Source organism: Pagrus major, chromosome 23 (assembly GCF_040436345.1).
Source record: "Pagrus major chromosome 23, Pma_NU_1.0".
In the NCBI taxonomy this organism is placed as follows: Eukaryota; Metazoa; Chordata; class Actinopteri; order Spariformes; family Sparidae; genus Pagrus; species Pagrus major.
Genome location: NC_133237.1, coordinates 22,677,170 through 22,692,362, shown reverse-complemented (window position 1 = coordinate 22,692,362; position 15,193 = coordinate 22,677,170). Strand labels below are relative to the sequence as shown.

The 15,193-nt window shown below is 40.3% G+C and overlaps 2 protein-coding genes across 3 annotated transcripts; both read left to right on the top strand.

The window, feature by feature from the left end:
- The first annotated feature begins 1,896 nt into the window (after positions 1–1,896).
- Positions 1,897–4,832, top strand: igfals (insulin-like growth factor binding protein, acid labile subunit). The gene is made up of 2 exons (XM_073493795.1): positions 1,897–1,969; positions 2,103–4,832. The coding sequence occupies exon 2, from the start codon at positions 2,108–2,110 to the stop codon at positions 3,839–3,841; it is 1,734 nt and encodes a 577-aa protein (XP_073349896.1). The 5' UTR covers positions 1,897–1,969; positions 2,103–2,107; the 3' UTR covers positions 3,842–4,832.
- A 241-nt stretch (positions 4,833–5,073) lies between these two features.
- On the top strand, positions 5,074–15,121 carry LOC141019776 (dynein axonemal assembly factor 8). Of its 2 annotated transcripts, XM_073494783.1 has the most exons (30): positions 5,074–5,458; positions 5,562–5,650; positions 5,762–5,866; positions 6,786–6,923; positions 7,030–7,119; positions 7,216–7,318; positions 7,447–7,561; positions 7,631–7,873; positions 7,969–8,256; positions 8,349–8,487; positions 8,568–8,762; positions 8,875–9,015; positions 9,104–9,283; positions 9,366–9,473; positions 9,625–9,769; positions 9,925–10,213; positions 10,386–10,462; positions 10,634–10,788; positions 11,205–11,331; positions 11,466–11,597; positions 11,874–12,038; positions 12,268–12,570; positions 12,975–13,138; positions 13,226–13,397; positions 13,504–13,598; positions 13,688–13,793; positions 14,167–14,381; positions 14,475–14,560; positions 14,646–14,715; positions 14,875–15,121. In XM_073494783.1, exons 2-30 carry the CDS (start codon positions 5,564–5,566, stop codon positions 14,941–14,943), a joined length of 4,302 nt encoding a protein of 1,433 aa, XP_073350884.1. In that variant the 5' UTR covers positions 5,074–5,458; positions 5,562–5,563; the 3' UTR covers positions 14,944–15,121. The 2 variants fall into 2 exon arrangements, with proteins under 2 accessions (XP_073350884.1, XP_073350883.1); XM_073494782.1 differs by having other exon boundaries at positions 5,074–5,650.
- Positions 15,122–15,193: the final 72 nt, after the last annotated feature.

Below are 15,193 nucleotides of genomic sequence, written 5' to 3'. Positions count from 1 at the left end.
AGGGGAGCAACAATCATTAAACAACTCACTGTGGCCGCCATTCGGTGGCAATTTTAGGGCTGAAACAGCAGTAAAAACTGCGCCGTTTCTCCCTAAAAACAGCCAAACTCCCCTTCAATTGTTGATATATTGTGGTCTTTATATGCCTTGCACTTAGTCATCAAGAAACATGACAGCAGCAGCCCTAATTGCTCTAGTGTTAAAACTGAAGTTATTATAATCTATGCTTAAAATCATCTGCTTATGACTTCTGGTCATACTCTATTTAGCATGAAACAAACAGTTTCCTTTAGAAGGTTAAGAGAGCCCTTTAGAGACAAAGGACATAAGGAGCTGTTGGGCCTAGATGTGGCAACAGAGCAGCAGTGCTCTCTGCTGGCAAGAGAAATAAAAAAGATAATAAAAGGCTTCATTAGGTACACATTGGTGTTATCACATGCATATAATACATATATTACAAGTGTCTTAGCTTTTGGCATGTGACATAAATGTATTTCATCACAAAAATAATTAATTTACTGCTACGGGAAAACAGAAGATACTTGAGTACCAGTCAAGCTTCACATTTGTGCCAAATATATTATTCAATTTATATATATATATGTTTAATAAACATTAAATCTGTTCAATTAAAAATAACAAACACATTTAAAAATATTGGTTTTATATGTTATATTCAAAAGGCAATGGAATACAATTCAATGAATCTGTGTGGACTACTACTCAAACAAATATAACTGTTTTCACTTCATTATAAAATATTTACTTAATGATTTGCCTGTAAATCTACAACGTTAGGCAACTGAAGAAGGTAAGGCTGTGCCATGCATCACGTACCCTGCCTACACCATTATATTTGCCTAATTAATCATTGCAACAGACGGACCAGATTTGAATGAGACACGTTACAAGCTTAAAAGCATATATTCGACATGATAGTTAGCAAGTCAGTCAATGAAATTCATGTGCAAGCCTACAGTGTTATCTGGATTTGGTTGTCCTTTAGAGCACGACCAGTTCATGGTTGCCTAAAAAATCAAGATACCAAGAAAAAGAGTAAACACAAAGTTAGTCATTACAATCATTGATGTGATTAGGAAATGGACCTCTGGAACTGACCTTAACCTGCACTGTGAAATAAGTGAATGAAACACAAATGGCATTGCTGGCACTTTTTATGAAGTCTCTTGAATACAGCATTGTGCAGTCAGGTTCATACGGTTGATTTTATCCAAATATAACAAGGAGGTACGGCAGGGTCAGTGGCTAAATCAATGTTTAACATGAGGTACACTTCAAGTTCCAATTTGAGGTAAGAAGTGAAACAGGCCAACAATTTTGCCCTATATTACCCCATATCAAATGCTGCTTTCTTAAAAAAGATGAAGTAAAAGTTCAAAATAAAAGGTCATAAACTCAGTAAAAGGTCTAGTGTACTGGGTTCATCTTATCTCTTTATCACGGTATATCAGTTCAAATATACAGCAAATGCAATCTGTAAAAGGACCCTGACTTCAGTAAACACCACAGGCCACTTACACTGAATCCCTTATTAGGTTGACAACGCAGTAAATGTGAGATATGTTAAGAGTCATTAATCTACATGTACATATAAGTCTTTAAATTTTAATCAAGTAGAGAAACAGCTGAACTAGTTACTCTACCACTAAGGCATTTTACATACTTTATGAAAGTGAAGGACTTCAGGTTATTGTGTTGAAGTTATCAAAGTTGATGTCAGTGTAAAACAAATAAGAAGTCAGGTCAGTACATGACAAATTACTTGCAGCATTTAGCACAAGTCTAATGGCCATGCATGGGTTAATGTACATCTTCAGCGCTCCTGACTTTAAAAAAAAGGTTTTGGAGGATTGCCAGACTCCATTCTGCATACAAACATTTGCACAAGGTTCAGTCATTCAGTATTTCACAGCCTGTCCACCATATATCAAGACCTCTCAGATTTAAGGTAAGCAATATAATTTTCACCCTGAGGCATGTTTGAAAAGAACTGCAGTTACAAAAATAGAAAGGCATGACATTTTGTAGCATTTTGTATTCTTCTGAGTATTTATACTTTGATGTGAATAATTTATCCACAGCTGGTATGCAAACCATTGTGTTGCTGGTGTTGTGGGTACTGGGAACATCACTGGTGTTGCCAGACCCCGACACAGCAGGGGAGAAATCGACTGAAGAGCCTATTCCATGCTCTAAGGGATGCACCTGTCTGCCTGATGACTACAGCTTGGAGCTCAACATGTACTGCAGTGCTCGGAACTTCACACAAGTCCCATCTGACATGCCCCCATCCGCTCATTCGATCTGGCTGGATGGCAACTTGTTCAACTCAATCCCAGCAATGGCTTTTAAGGATCTTTCTAACCTGGACTTCCTGAATCTGCAGAGTGGCCAGCTGGTGACACTTGACCCTCAGGCTTTTAAAGGACTTAGGTTGCTAGCACACATTCACCTTGAGCGAAATCGCCTGCGGGTGTTACCGGGTACAATCTTTCAGAATACACCTAACATCGCCTCACTTAGTCTGCATAACAACCAGCTCGTTCGCATTGAGGAAAGACTGTTTGCAGGACTCTCACACATGTGGCTTCTCAACCTAGGGAGGAACTCAATCGCAGTTTTACCTGAGACAGCTTTCCATGACCTTCAAGGTCTACGAGAGCTTGTTCTTGCAGGGAACAGACTTGCTTACTTGCAGCCACAGCTTTTCCAAAATCTTGTTGAGCTTAAAGAGCTGGATCTGACTGGAAATCAACTCAAGGTCATCAAAGCAAATGTGTTCGTTAAACTCACTAAACTGCAAAAGCTTTACCTGGCACAGAATCAGATTGTGACAGTGGTACCCAGAGCCTTTGTAGGCATGAAGGCGCTAAGATGGCTGGATCTCACCAACAACAGACTGACTTCCCTCTTTGAAGACACATTCTTTAGCCTGCACAGTCTTCATGTGCTGCGTCTTTCCAACAACTCTATCACTGGAATTAAGCCCAGGACTTTCCGTGATCTGCAGTACTTAGAAGAGCTGCGACTCAGCTACAACAGGATCCGAGCCCTGGGGGAAAGGATCTTTGAAGGGCTTGGTCATCTGGAGGTCCTAGAACTAGAGCACAACCAAGTGCAGGAGGCACAAGTGGGTAGTTTCACCGGGCTTTCTCATGTGGCGGTCATCAACCTGTCTGGAAGCTGCTTCCACAGTCTGCCTGACCAAGTGTTCAAAGGTCTGTCAAAGCTTCACAGCCTTCATCTGGATAGAGGTTGCCTCACAAGGATCACAACCCAAGCTTTTAATGGACTCTCTAGTCTACGGAGGCTTTTCTTGCAGCACAACAACATCTCTGTGGTGGAACCCCAGAGCTTTGTGGACCTGGTGGGCCTACTGGGACTGGATTTGAGTTTCAACAAGTTGGAGGTTCTCACAACCCATACATTCTCCGGCCTCAAGAATTTGGAGTACTTGCTGTTGTCCAACAATGAATGTCGACAATTTTTGCAGAATGGCACAACGCAGCTGCTACCAAGGCTGCGCTATCTCGACCTGAGAGCAAATGCCCTGACAAGCATGGTCCCTGATTTCCCAGGGACTATGGAAAAACTTTTGCTCTCTGGGAACCGGTGGAAATGTGACTGCAGTGCTCTCCCACTCAGAAACTACAGCTTGAGGAATCCGTTGGTGATACCTCGGCAAGTGGAGACCCACGCGGAGGGTGAAGAGCCTGACACAACTATCACCATATACAACAACATTACATGCACCAGCCCACCACGTCTAGCTGGTCAGGACATGCGGGATATTGACAGTGAACTCTTCCAAAGCTGCTAGACAAACAGATGTGTTTAGCAGGCTGGTTGGTGTGTAACCTGTGATGTTTTAAATGTACATTCATTCAGTATCTGATTTCAAGATTTTAATTGTAATAGATAATTCAGGGTTCTTGTTTCTCATCAACTATGTGTGGATACATTGCTGTCATCTGTAGCTGTAACATAAAATGTTTTAAATAATATTTGAGGGATGTTATGATTTTTTTTCAACCAATATTCCTTTTGCTTCATCTTTAAAAATGCAACTACAGATGATAAATTGTCACCTATCTGCAAAAAAGGGGGAATTTGACAGAATCCATAACAAATGTTTTTCAATAATTAAGTTTATCTTGACATTGGAGAGCAACATGGACTGTAAAGACCTGCATTTAACCACTCTGGGATTGTTTACCAGGTGAGGTTGCTTGATATGGAAGCCAGGAGATTAAAAAAAAAAAAGAAAAAAGAAAAAGGAAAAAAAAAAAAACTGTGATGAATGTGATGCATTCAAATTCATTGATGCATTTTAAAAATGTTGATATTTTTTGAGGTTTATTGTTTGTCTATAAAAAACCTGGACCTCCTCGCATGCCCTTGACACATTTCTTTCTTTGATAGCACTTTCATTGCTATGGTCATGAGCATTTGGAGACAATAAAAATGGGAATAGAGGCCATAAATTGTACTTCTGGGACCCCATAAACCTTATGCAAAACTTAAGGCAAAAAAAAATATTTGATAAAAAACTGAAATGGTACAAAATTTTGAATTTAAGCCATTAAGCTGTGAGTCACAATTTAGTTAATCTTTTATGTGGCTGCGCTGGTTGAACAAACGTTTGGCAAAAACGACAGACAGGCAGGATCAGATATCTGTACTGCTCAGACACTTAAATGTCTTCAAATGTGTTGTAGATGTGTGTACTATTTGGTGTATTAAAAAGCCATGTTTGTTACTTGAAAAAAATACTGTACACACATACAGTGCAATAAATCTTTTTAAATCTTTCTGTATTTATTTTTCTGAAAATGATCCATTTAGGTTACACGCAAAATTACCTTTCTACATCCAGGGGATGGATGACTCATCTGCACACCACTGATTTATATAGGCCTACACAGCACCATGTCTCTTATTAATTAGCAGAATGATGAAGTTTATATGATACCATGAAAATATATACCTTGATAGTGACATAAGTCATCCAAGTTAAGCTAACCTTTCTGGGAAACAGTTGACTCTTCACAGTTGACGCAGCACCTGCAAGAAATATAACATCAACATAATTTTAGTACCATGGCCTGCTAGCTAACGTTAGCTCCAGTTAGCACTACTAGTTAAGCACACTTTTCAACAAGAATGACAGCATGTTCGTAGTGGATTTACTGATATCTACACACAAGGTTACATTTGAGCAGACTACCGAGCTTAACCTACCTCGAATATGTCTCTCCCACACACTCACGAGTCACAGCAGAAGCCCGGTGGACTAATTGTCTGTTCAAGTTTTTTTTTGTGTCTTTTTGTCATTTAAGCAACTAAACTAGCAGTCGCGCATATTTCTGACAGCACTTGAAGGCAACATTGTTGACGACAGGCACGTGCGGCACAGAGAAGCTTCCTGTTGCCAATGGTAACCAAGGATCCTCACATAATCAACTGCGGCACAAAAACAGCAACGTTAGCTTCACGAAAAACATATTTATCTCACTTGAAGGCCTGTTCCTGTCCGCTAGGAATGGACATGAATCATTCGTCGTGTTGGGATTCAATTCTGGAGAGGGTGAAACCACATATACCGACCATCGACTGTGATTCTTCATCTGTATGTATATTATTCGTAAAAAACATGCTAACAACGTCTGCTAATTGACGCTACATAACTTTATTTACAAATGCAAATAACTCCAAATAATGGTTCGTGTTTACGTTACAGTCCGATAATGAGGAGATAGTCACCTTATATCAAAGACCAGCTGGTCTTTCCCTGAAGGTCCCCGAAGACTTTGACAGTTTCTCAATTGATGATGATACACTCGAGGTAAGTTATATCGTTAGTTTCTGGATATTGTTTCATCGTGACATTGTCTTTTCCTGGTTTTAAAGGCTACACTACAATGAAGTGATGTTCTAATACTGGCCTTTACCAACGTATTATTCGCATTATCCACATTAATGATAATTATTCATCAAAAATCTCATTGTGTTTCTTTGTGGAAGTACTGATAATCAGTCCTACAATACTGTTGCAATATTGTAGGGCTATAGATTTTGTCACCCAGTCCTAGCATGCATGGATGCATTTATTTCTTTTCTTTTCATAAAAAAAACAACTTTTATTGTAAAGATACAATTTTACAAAGAATTAAACCAAACAGTAGCACATACAAAAAAAAAGCTACATAAGGACATCAAACAAGGAGAAAGTAAATATGTGTACAGAACATAATATAAGATGAAAATGAATTAGAAAAAAATAAAGTAAGTAGACAGACAGATAGGTACATATATAGATCAATACAGACATCATTAGACAGAGGTTTTAGAGTAAAAGGTTTCAAAATTAGAAAGAAATTTGTCACATTTTTGTTTTTTGTTATTACCTGAACCGATTTAAGTAGTGAGTTTAGTTCTAAAAGAAAAAGTGAAAGCCATCGAAGGAATTTCTGTTTGTGAGTACAGATATTTGCATATAGTATGATGAAGTTGATCACATAATTATGAGTGCTATCATCTGGTTTATTATAATAACAAACAATATCTTTAAGGTTAAGAAAGTAGAGAAAAAGATGAGAAATTGTTTCTATACTTTGTTTACAAAAGGTACAAGACATATCAACATCTGTAAACTTAGCAACAAGACAGTTAACAGGGTGTATTTTATGTAAAGTGTCCTAGCATTTTGAAAGTGCCTGCAATGTCAGAACCTCTGATTAAACACCCCTGATTTATTCGATCAGGAGCTGTTGAACCCTGAAACACAGACATGCTGGTCAGAGGAGACTTGCAGCCAGAGTGTGAAGTTGGATGATGATGAAATTGTAGAAGCCACCACTGCAACTCAGTGGTGTAGACGACATTCTGATGCTGATGTGAAGGTGGGTTATAGCTCTGTTCTGGAGAAAGGAAAGCACACCAGTGTATCATGGCATACACTAAATATGCACCATTTTCTTTTCTTCCCTTTCCTGTTAATTATTAAAGGCAGATGCTTGTGAGAGAGATAGTGTGGAGTTGAACGGAGCCAAGAAAAATCCAAAATCTGAGGAGCGTTTTCCTGTTCTCTCATTTGCGGTGAGTTTGGAAAAGTAAGAAAAAAAAGGTTAGGGATAATTGGTGGGTAAATATTCTCTAGGTACTATGCCTTCTTATCAAAAACACTGGTTTCAGAGGCTTGACCAGTGGGATTTGGATGATGTCCTCCGAAATCTGAACGATCGTGGGCTGTCTCTGCGTGAACATGTGTCAGTTGAACCTGCGAAAACACATGCAGGTAAATAATCATAACACATGCCCCTGTAGTTGTCTTGAGGTTATGTATTTAATTGTTTTAATTAATTCAATTAAATAGTATTAATTTAATATATTGTCTTATAGTTTCAACCTAATTTTTGTTCATAGATGGTGACAAGAACAGGTCCCAGGCTGATGTAATGGAGAGACTAGTTGCTCTCTGTAACAGCCAGTCATCTAAGTTTGTGTCAGAGCCTGTGAAAAGACCAAACAACCACATCAGGTAACTCATATCACTGCTCAAGTTTTGTGACCAAATTAGTTGCATAATAATATTTGATTTTTCATACAGGCAGAATAATGTAAGGAACAAATCATCGGTGGGGATGGCAGCAGAGTTGCAGTGGAGCCACCAGGAATGTCCCACTGTTTATATTGACCTGCGTTGCCCTGATCCTTCAATAAAACCACAGAGTACATCCCCAAATCTTTCATCAGAGTGCAAGTCACCAGCCAAACACAACAGCCACCAGGAAACACCACCTGCAAAGAAACCCAATCTTAAAGTGCATACTGGATCACAGATGGAAGACAGGTACACAAAGTATATCCTGCTTTAGAAAACATTTGTCATGCTTCAGTCCAGCACTTTTTTTGTAAAAGTTCTTATTGTCATTAATCTTCTTCCAGGGAAGTGACTGGAAAGAGTATGCTGCTTCAGAAAACAAGGGAGATGAACAGAAATAGGAAAGAATATCCCTATAAACATACAGATCCTCGATATCCAGAGCTAGGGAATGAAGCAGAAGAACTGAAAGTAAAGCCACCCCAGCCTGTAGAATCTGCTGGCAGCCATGAGTCGGACCATCTGTCAGAAGATAAACACTCCTCACATGTACAGTTTGAGTACAATAAGCCTAAAATGGAAAGCCCACCAATAGCTCAGCAAATTACAATCGAAGAACCAAAGCAGCAGAGGTACGTATTTTTTTTCTGTATTCATTAAGCCCATCATTGACAAAAATGATGGGCATATATTTTAATCATGACAGTGTTTTTGTTGGTAACAGACAGAGACAACGAGATAAACCAACGTTAAAACGTGAACAACACCAGCAAATTCTTGAGCAACTGGAAGAACATTGTCCAACCAAATCTGTCCACCAGGAGCAGCCAGCTGCAGAGAGAACAGATGTTCTTTATGATTTTGTAAGTGCGACAAAACTCTTTTTATTTTGACAGCACATTAAAAATGACCAGCACTTATTATGACTTGTTTTTTTTTCCAGGAAGCATCTCATCTACAGTCAATCAGCACTCTACCAGCAGATATTGAAAGTAAAGGGTGTATGCTACTGATCATTGACCTATCCAGTCCTGGTATGGTCCTCTCCAGGGTTAATGGCAGGAGGAGGAAACATCTGTATCCAGCTGCTACTAAATCACACATCTACAACACATTAGTGGCTTGGTTTCTGTCTTTGGTTAGTAAGAAGTGGCTTTTAAAAAATTTTTTCTGATGAAAAACAAAGTTTGTTATTTGTAAAGCTGAGTTCATGCTTCTCCACGAAAGTGTCATGTGTTAATGTGTATTAGGTTGGTCCAGACCCATGCCACGATGAAGATGAGGCTGGTGCAGAGGTCCCATTCTGGGTTGCAGGACTTCAGCAACTGTGGACAGAGGAGGGACTAGCTTTGCATGTTTTAGCTGTGGCTCGTCACTGTTATACACCAATGGTGAATATGAAAAAAAGAAGTAAAAAAACACTTGAAGCTTTATGATGTCTGATGATCTGAGCTGATGCTGTTCTTTTTTTGTTTGTAGAAAAGGGACGTACACATCCACGCACCTTTCCATGACCATGTGTGCAGGTTCCTCTCTGAGACCTCACTCACTCTAATCGCTGAAAGAAAAGACTTGCTCGACCTACAGGCCTCTGCCTCACCCACCCATCTGCCCTCTGTCTGTTTAAACAGATTCATCACAGCTTTTTCCAAAAAAAGGGTGCGTTTTAATTTATTTTCAAACACTCAGATGATTTTGCATTCTGTTGACTGTATTCTGTTGCCTTGGCCTTGTGTTTCAGGTAATAGAGAGGACATTTGGTCTCAGTCCAGGGTTTTATTGGCAGACTGTAGAAACTCAAGAGTGTGTTTGTGAGGGGAGAGAGACCACACTAGAACTGCACACAGAGGTGAGCATGTTGTCCTTCAAAAATCTATTTTGCTGTGGTGGTTGTTTTTTTTAGATTTATTTTCTTCTTTTGCTTTTGCTGAATCAGGGCCCTAGCAGTAAATGTGGAGTGCCTGACTATATGTTAGGGTTCCTCTCATTTTCTGTTGTAGGTGTCAGTCGCTCTGGTTTGCAAAGCTTTCTTCCTAAATCCCCTCAAAACACACAACACCCTCCAGCTTGTTCTCGACTCAGGACTCGATGTGTGTGGTCTGCGGCTCCTTTATCCACCACAGGGGTTCCTGACTGACAGTGCTGGTAGGACATAACTAAAGCCATCTGGTCATAAAAAACTAAATAACTCTCCTTCTGGCTCATTGGTCTGGAGAGTATCCTTGATCCAACTGTGGCCGAGGGCCTTTGAAAGTGTTGAATAAAAATAGTCTTTAAAAAACTCTCCCTCTGATTCTCAGGTCCTGTGCCAGTCATCCAGAGAAGTGATGAGACCTGCCAGCCTATACTTGCACTAGCTGTCCGTGGCCCTCATGCCCACTCAGTTTTGAAAGATTTAACAAGTTCCTTAGAGCCTCTGCTAACCAAAAAGACAGATCCAACTTCTCCCAACCCTCCTCACTGCATAAGTCAACAACCTCCACTCTTCTGCTCCCCGCAACTGGCCACTCAAGTCCACAGGGAGCTGTGCTTATGGTTTTCAGGAAGATTTCATGAAGGTGCCGAGAATCACGATCAACCCCTGAATAGGTTTGTCATTCGACAGTGTGATATTTTGTACATTGTGTATAAGCTGTTCTTTTTTAAATTTCTCAATTTAGATTACAGTCAGACGTCAAAAACTTTACTTAGTACATGCTAAAGTGTGGTCCCTTTATTAATGTTATATGTTAAAATCAGCCACCCTCACTTTTGTCTGTAGAGTTCTACCTTCAGTTGACAGAGTCAGAGGCAGCCTGTTCAGCAGATCACCTTCCTTTCTGTGTGCAACAACAAAAGGTACTGTGACTCAACAAGGAGCCAAATCCATCACTGGGGGGAAAACTGGCTTGTGTCCACATTTCATTTTCAACTTTCATTTTTTCTGTCCTGAGGGAAATTTTGTTTGAGGCGGGGATAAAAGATTTTTGCTTCAGTGGAGCCGCTAATCCTTCTCTCCCCTCTACGTAGCTGACTTACTCCTTGTGGTGTCGCCTGTCGTGCCTCCATGTTGCTACGGCCAAGTTTTGGCTGTTTGTGAACGCAGAGGCTTCAGTCTGATGGGGCTGCAGAGGCTGAAGCTTCGGAGATATGGAGCTGCACTCCTCGGACTCACCAACGAGCAGGTACAACCACAAGATACTCAGTCAGATACAGTGTGTAGAACAATATATATACATATATAATATATATAATTATAATTGACCGTTTAATGATATTATATTTTTCATTTTATACTATTCACTTTGAAGGGAATTTCACCATTTACCAAAGACACTTGTAGAGGTTAAATGGAGAATGGATTTTGTTGTCAGAGCTTGGAGCTGGTTTTGAGTTCCAGTAGAGATTCTAGTTAAGGCTTTATTATAATGGAACAATTAGCTGCCATTGTGATCTTGATTTTTTTCCCCAGCAAATGCAATTCTAACGGTTGGTGGTCATTTTTTGAACTGTTATAGGTTTGAGGAATCACAGATTTCTCTTTGTACTCCTGTAGTTTTCATTACAGTCTTGAAGCCTGTGTTTTTTTCTTCTTCTCTAGGCCCTTGTGTTCTGCAGTCCGCATACTGTGACCCTGGATCAGGGGGAGCTGCAGCTGCCCTCTCACTGCCTGGTGTTGTTGCTGAGGAAAGAAAATGCAATGCTTCACAGCATTAGTCTGCCAGCAGGTCTGAATTCCATCTCAAGTTATGTCCACAGCACAAATCATCTCCATGAATTACATGAAAATGTGTGTGTACTAATGTGGAAAGCCTGTCACGTTTTTCCTTTGTCAGTAAAATAATCCGCCATGTTGTTTCAGCTCTAATGAGAGAATTTAAGGTGCAAAAGCTTCTGGGTTGCACCCACTCCAGACTTGATGGTGTTCACGCTGTAGAGCCGAGTTTCTGGTTTCACACTGTGTCTTACAGCAAAAACCTGCACGATATTTTTGGTAAGTAATCTGTAATCAGTGTCAGTAAAGATTATAGTAGATACTCCACTGCTGTTGCCCTTTATGTTTTTTGTACCCCTTTCACACTGGACAAAAACCCACCAACACCCGCTCATATCTGGATTTTTTCTTAAATAGGAAAGGGTACACTCTGCATTAATTCCCATATCTAATAACGCTGCAGTGGTCAAAGGTTTTTATCAGCTCCAGCTCCACAACACGACACCCGAGTGGACACTAATTTCTGCCCTTCTTCTTTTACTGTTCATTTCTCAGTTAGGTGTATGTGGGCCGTGTCAGATCCCTCCAGTGTGATCCTGTCCCATCATAAGCGCTCATCCAACTCTAACATGAAGCAGGTGGTGATTTTGACCTTGTGTGGGAAGGACATGAGCCAAGGCCTGAGCCTCCTACACAGAGTGCTGACAGAAGGGCCAGAAGGTGGGTGACGTTCAGCATTATTTCTAAGAGCACAGCCTGCCCTGCGCTTTGAAGCTGGAGGCGGCAGTAAACAAACAAAACACACGGACAAATACACATAGCAGCCTACACAGTTTAATGAATGACTAAATTAGTGAGTATTTGAGTGAATGATTTCATTAGAATTCTCCCGACTCACTCCCCCTCATTTTTTAATGATTGCAATGTTTTTTTGATTTATTTATTCAAGGTGACAAACAACACGCCAGATTCGAGCTGCTTGGCCTGAAGTGTCTGCCTGCTTTAACCCGACTTCAAGCTCAGGAACTGAGTCCATACGAGGTGGGAGAGCAGCTCTGTCACAACAGCCTGGACAGCCTGATGTCCTCTCCCACCCTTGTGTGTGCTCTAAGACGGGTGGATGCTTTTGCTTCGCTGAGGAAGCTCCTACCACACGATTACCCTGGCAACCTCAGTGTCCTGATGTCCCCCACACCTGAAGTAGCTTTTAGACAAGCCTCCCTTTTCTTCTATGAGCATGAGATGATTCCTGGTAGGTTTGCTGAGTGCTGTATAAAACATGCAATCAGATATTAAGGCTAAAGTCAAATCTCTCCTGAGATGTTCCAGTTTGAAGTGCCTGAGGCTATCATATGTTATTTGTAAAAGAAGAGTTCTAACAACTACACAGCACACAATAATCACATTTTATATTGTAGTTTACCAGAGGAGCATTTTTCTTTAATGTAGTAACTAAATGGATACACTCCAAACTGACTCTGCACACCCAGTTGTCTGGCTCAGAGGCTGAAGACAGCACATAAAGTATAAAAGATCTGCATATCACAAATCAGAACACAAATACTCAGTGTAAATCTGAGTATCTAATATATTTCATGCACTTAGCATTGTGTTTGATGGTGTTGAGTAACAATGCCAAGCAATCTTTCTGTTTAGATCCACAGGTGCTTCTCACTGTGTGCCTGTTCAAGCCAAGAACCTGGAATCGCATTTTGGCCAAAATAGTCAGCAAACTACAGCTGAGCGGCCTGACTGTGGTGGGCCTGCGTGTAGTGACCCTGGACGAAGGCAATGCTACCTCACTACTGCCTGCAGAAAGTGTAACTGCGAAAGATTTTCGCATTGAAAAATAAGCTTTTCTTTAATACCAATGTAAGCCTTGATAATTCACACCGACTTGTGTGCAGGACCCCTCATACTTGAAGGCTGGTGTGGAGTACCTATGCTCTGGTTCCTCATTGGCTCTCTGCCTCGAGGGGGAGAATGCTGTGAAGACGCTCCTGGATGTGCTGGGCCAAGAGGACTCAACCCTGTGGACAACCTGTTATGGCACAGAACATTCATACAATGTCATGTATGGTGAGTGCCTGTACTGCACACTAGTACACATGCTACTACAGATACAAATAGACTTGCCTTGCCTTATCTAACCGTATGTTTGAAATGTTGGTAACCAATGTTACAGGATCAGGATCGAATCAGCAAGCAATTGAGGATGTGAAAAGGTTTTTTCCAGAGGGGCTCTGCTGTATTCAGACCAGCACAATGAGACAGGAGCAGGTATGCCTTTCACACAAATGACTTGGTACTTAGGTTGTGCTTCTGACTGATAAACACCAGATATTTAGTGTTTGTAATTTGTTTTTCAGATACTCAACATGTGTTCAGACCATTTGGCCTCGGTGGAGCGTGAACAGAGCTGCACACTGGCCCCTGTGGCCCAAAAAAGACGGTCAACTTCAGGACTTAATGGAGGTTTGCACATTTGTCTGTTTTTTATTTTCATAAACATAAAATTATGTGTATTTATAAACTTTGCTTGGAGCAGTGCTGTAAATTCTGCAGAACTAGGCCAACTATATTCAAGTTGCGTTAGTAGTGTAGTCATAGTCATGTAGTATGAGTATTGTAATTCTGTTTCAACTCACTTTAAACTCAGAAAGCATTGAGCGCTGCATGGTTCAATCATTTATTAAAGCCAGATCTGTCCCTTTGAATAACTTAATCATTTATTGTGACTTTGGCAGGACTCCTCTGTAATGATGTTGAAATAAGACTCAGTTCCAGATGACCTTTGTAAACCATGCAGAAAACAACATGTTCTGTTTTGCTTGTTTACTGGTACCAGGGTCCCTGATACACAGTGCTCTCTGGCAGACAACCTGTCTGCTGATACCCTTAAAAGCTCCACCCCTCAGCCAGGTGCCATCCCAGCTGGACATGCTGGAGCAGCTGCTGAGGTCAGGCTGCCATCTGGTGGCAGGGAGGATGACCATCCTGGATAATGAGCAGAGGAAACATATCGTTCAGACACTGAAAGTGTCATCCACAGAAAATGAGAGGGTGAGACGTTAGGCTTTAAAATATTTTGCTTAAGAGTTTACTTTGAAACAAGCAAACAGCTGTTGAGTTCCCTGCTCTTTTGTGTCATTAAAGATGGCTCATCTTTCCACTGCACCCTGTCTCATCATGGCTCTGCAAGGGGAAACAATTGTGACCTGCTTACCCTTGATGCTTGAAAGGTATAGAAAACTCAAATCTATTATGTAGACATGTATTTACATATTAATAACCTTTTCTATTTCTATACACTATTCATTACACTAGCATTTACAAGAAAAGGTCGGACCTAGAAAAAGTGGGGAAAATGATCATCTACCCTGAGAGCGAGGAAGAGGTATATCATTAATACAATTCACCTTTTTCTTCAAGGTCTTTATTTATTCTTAATAGATTAACATCAATTGTGTATTTAGCTTCTGCCTTGGGGTTTGTTGCATTGTCGTGAAATGTTTTGTTGTTTATCGATTCAACTTATTTCTATTCTTTTCTCTAGGCCAATCAACTGATATGCTACTTATTTGATGCCTTGTCTCCTGAGAGCTGTCATATTATTGTGCCATGAAGTTCAAATGGATGCACAGGCACATTTCCCAATGATCAAACTCCATCTGTTGGCATTTTCTTAATATGTTTACTCTGAAAAACGTCATTTAGAATTCCAATTGCTCAGGAAAGACATGTTTTAGATATTTTTCAATTTGTGATGTAATAAATATGTTTCTATCCTAAAAATCAAGAAACCTCTTCTCTGGTGACTTTTGAGGCATATGCAGTATTTTCAGAACTTTATTCTGTAAGTTGTGTTCGAGACA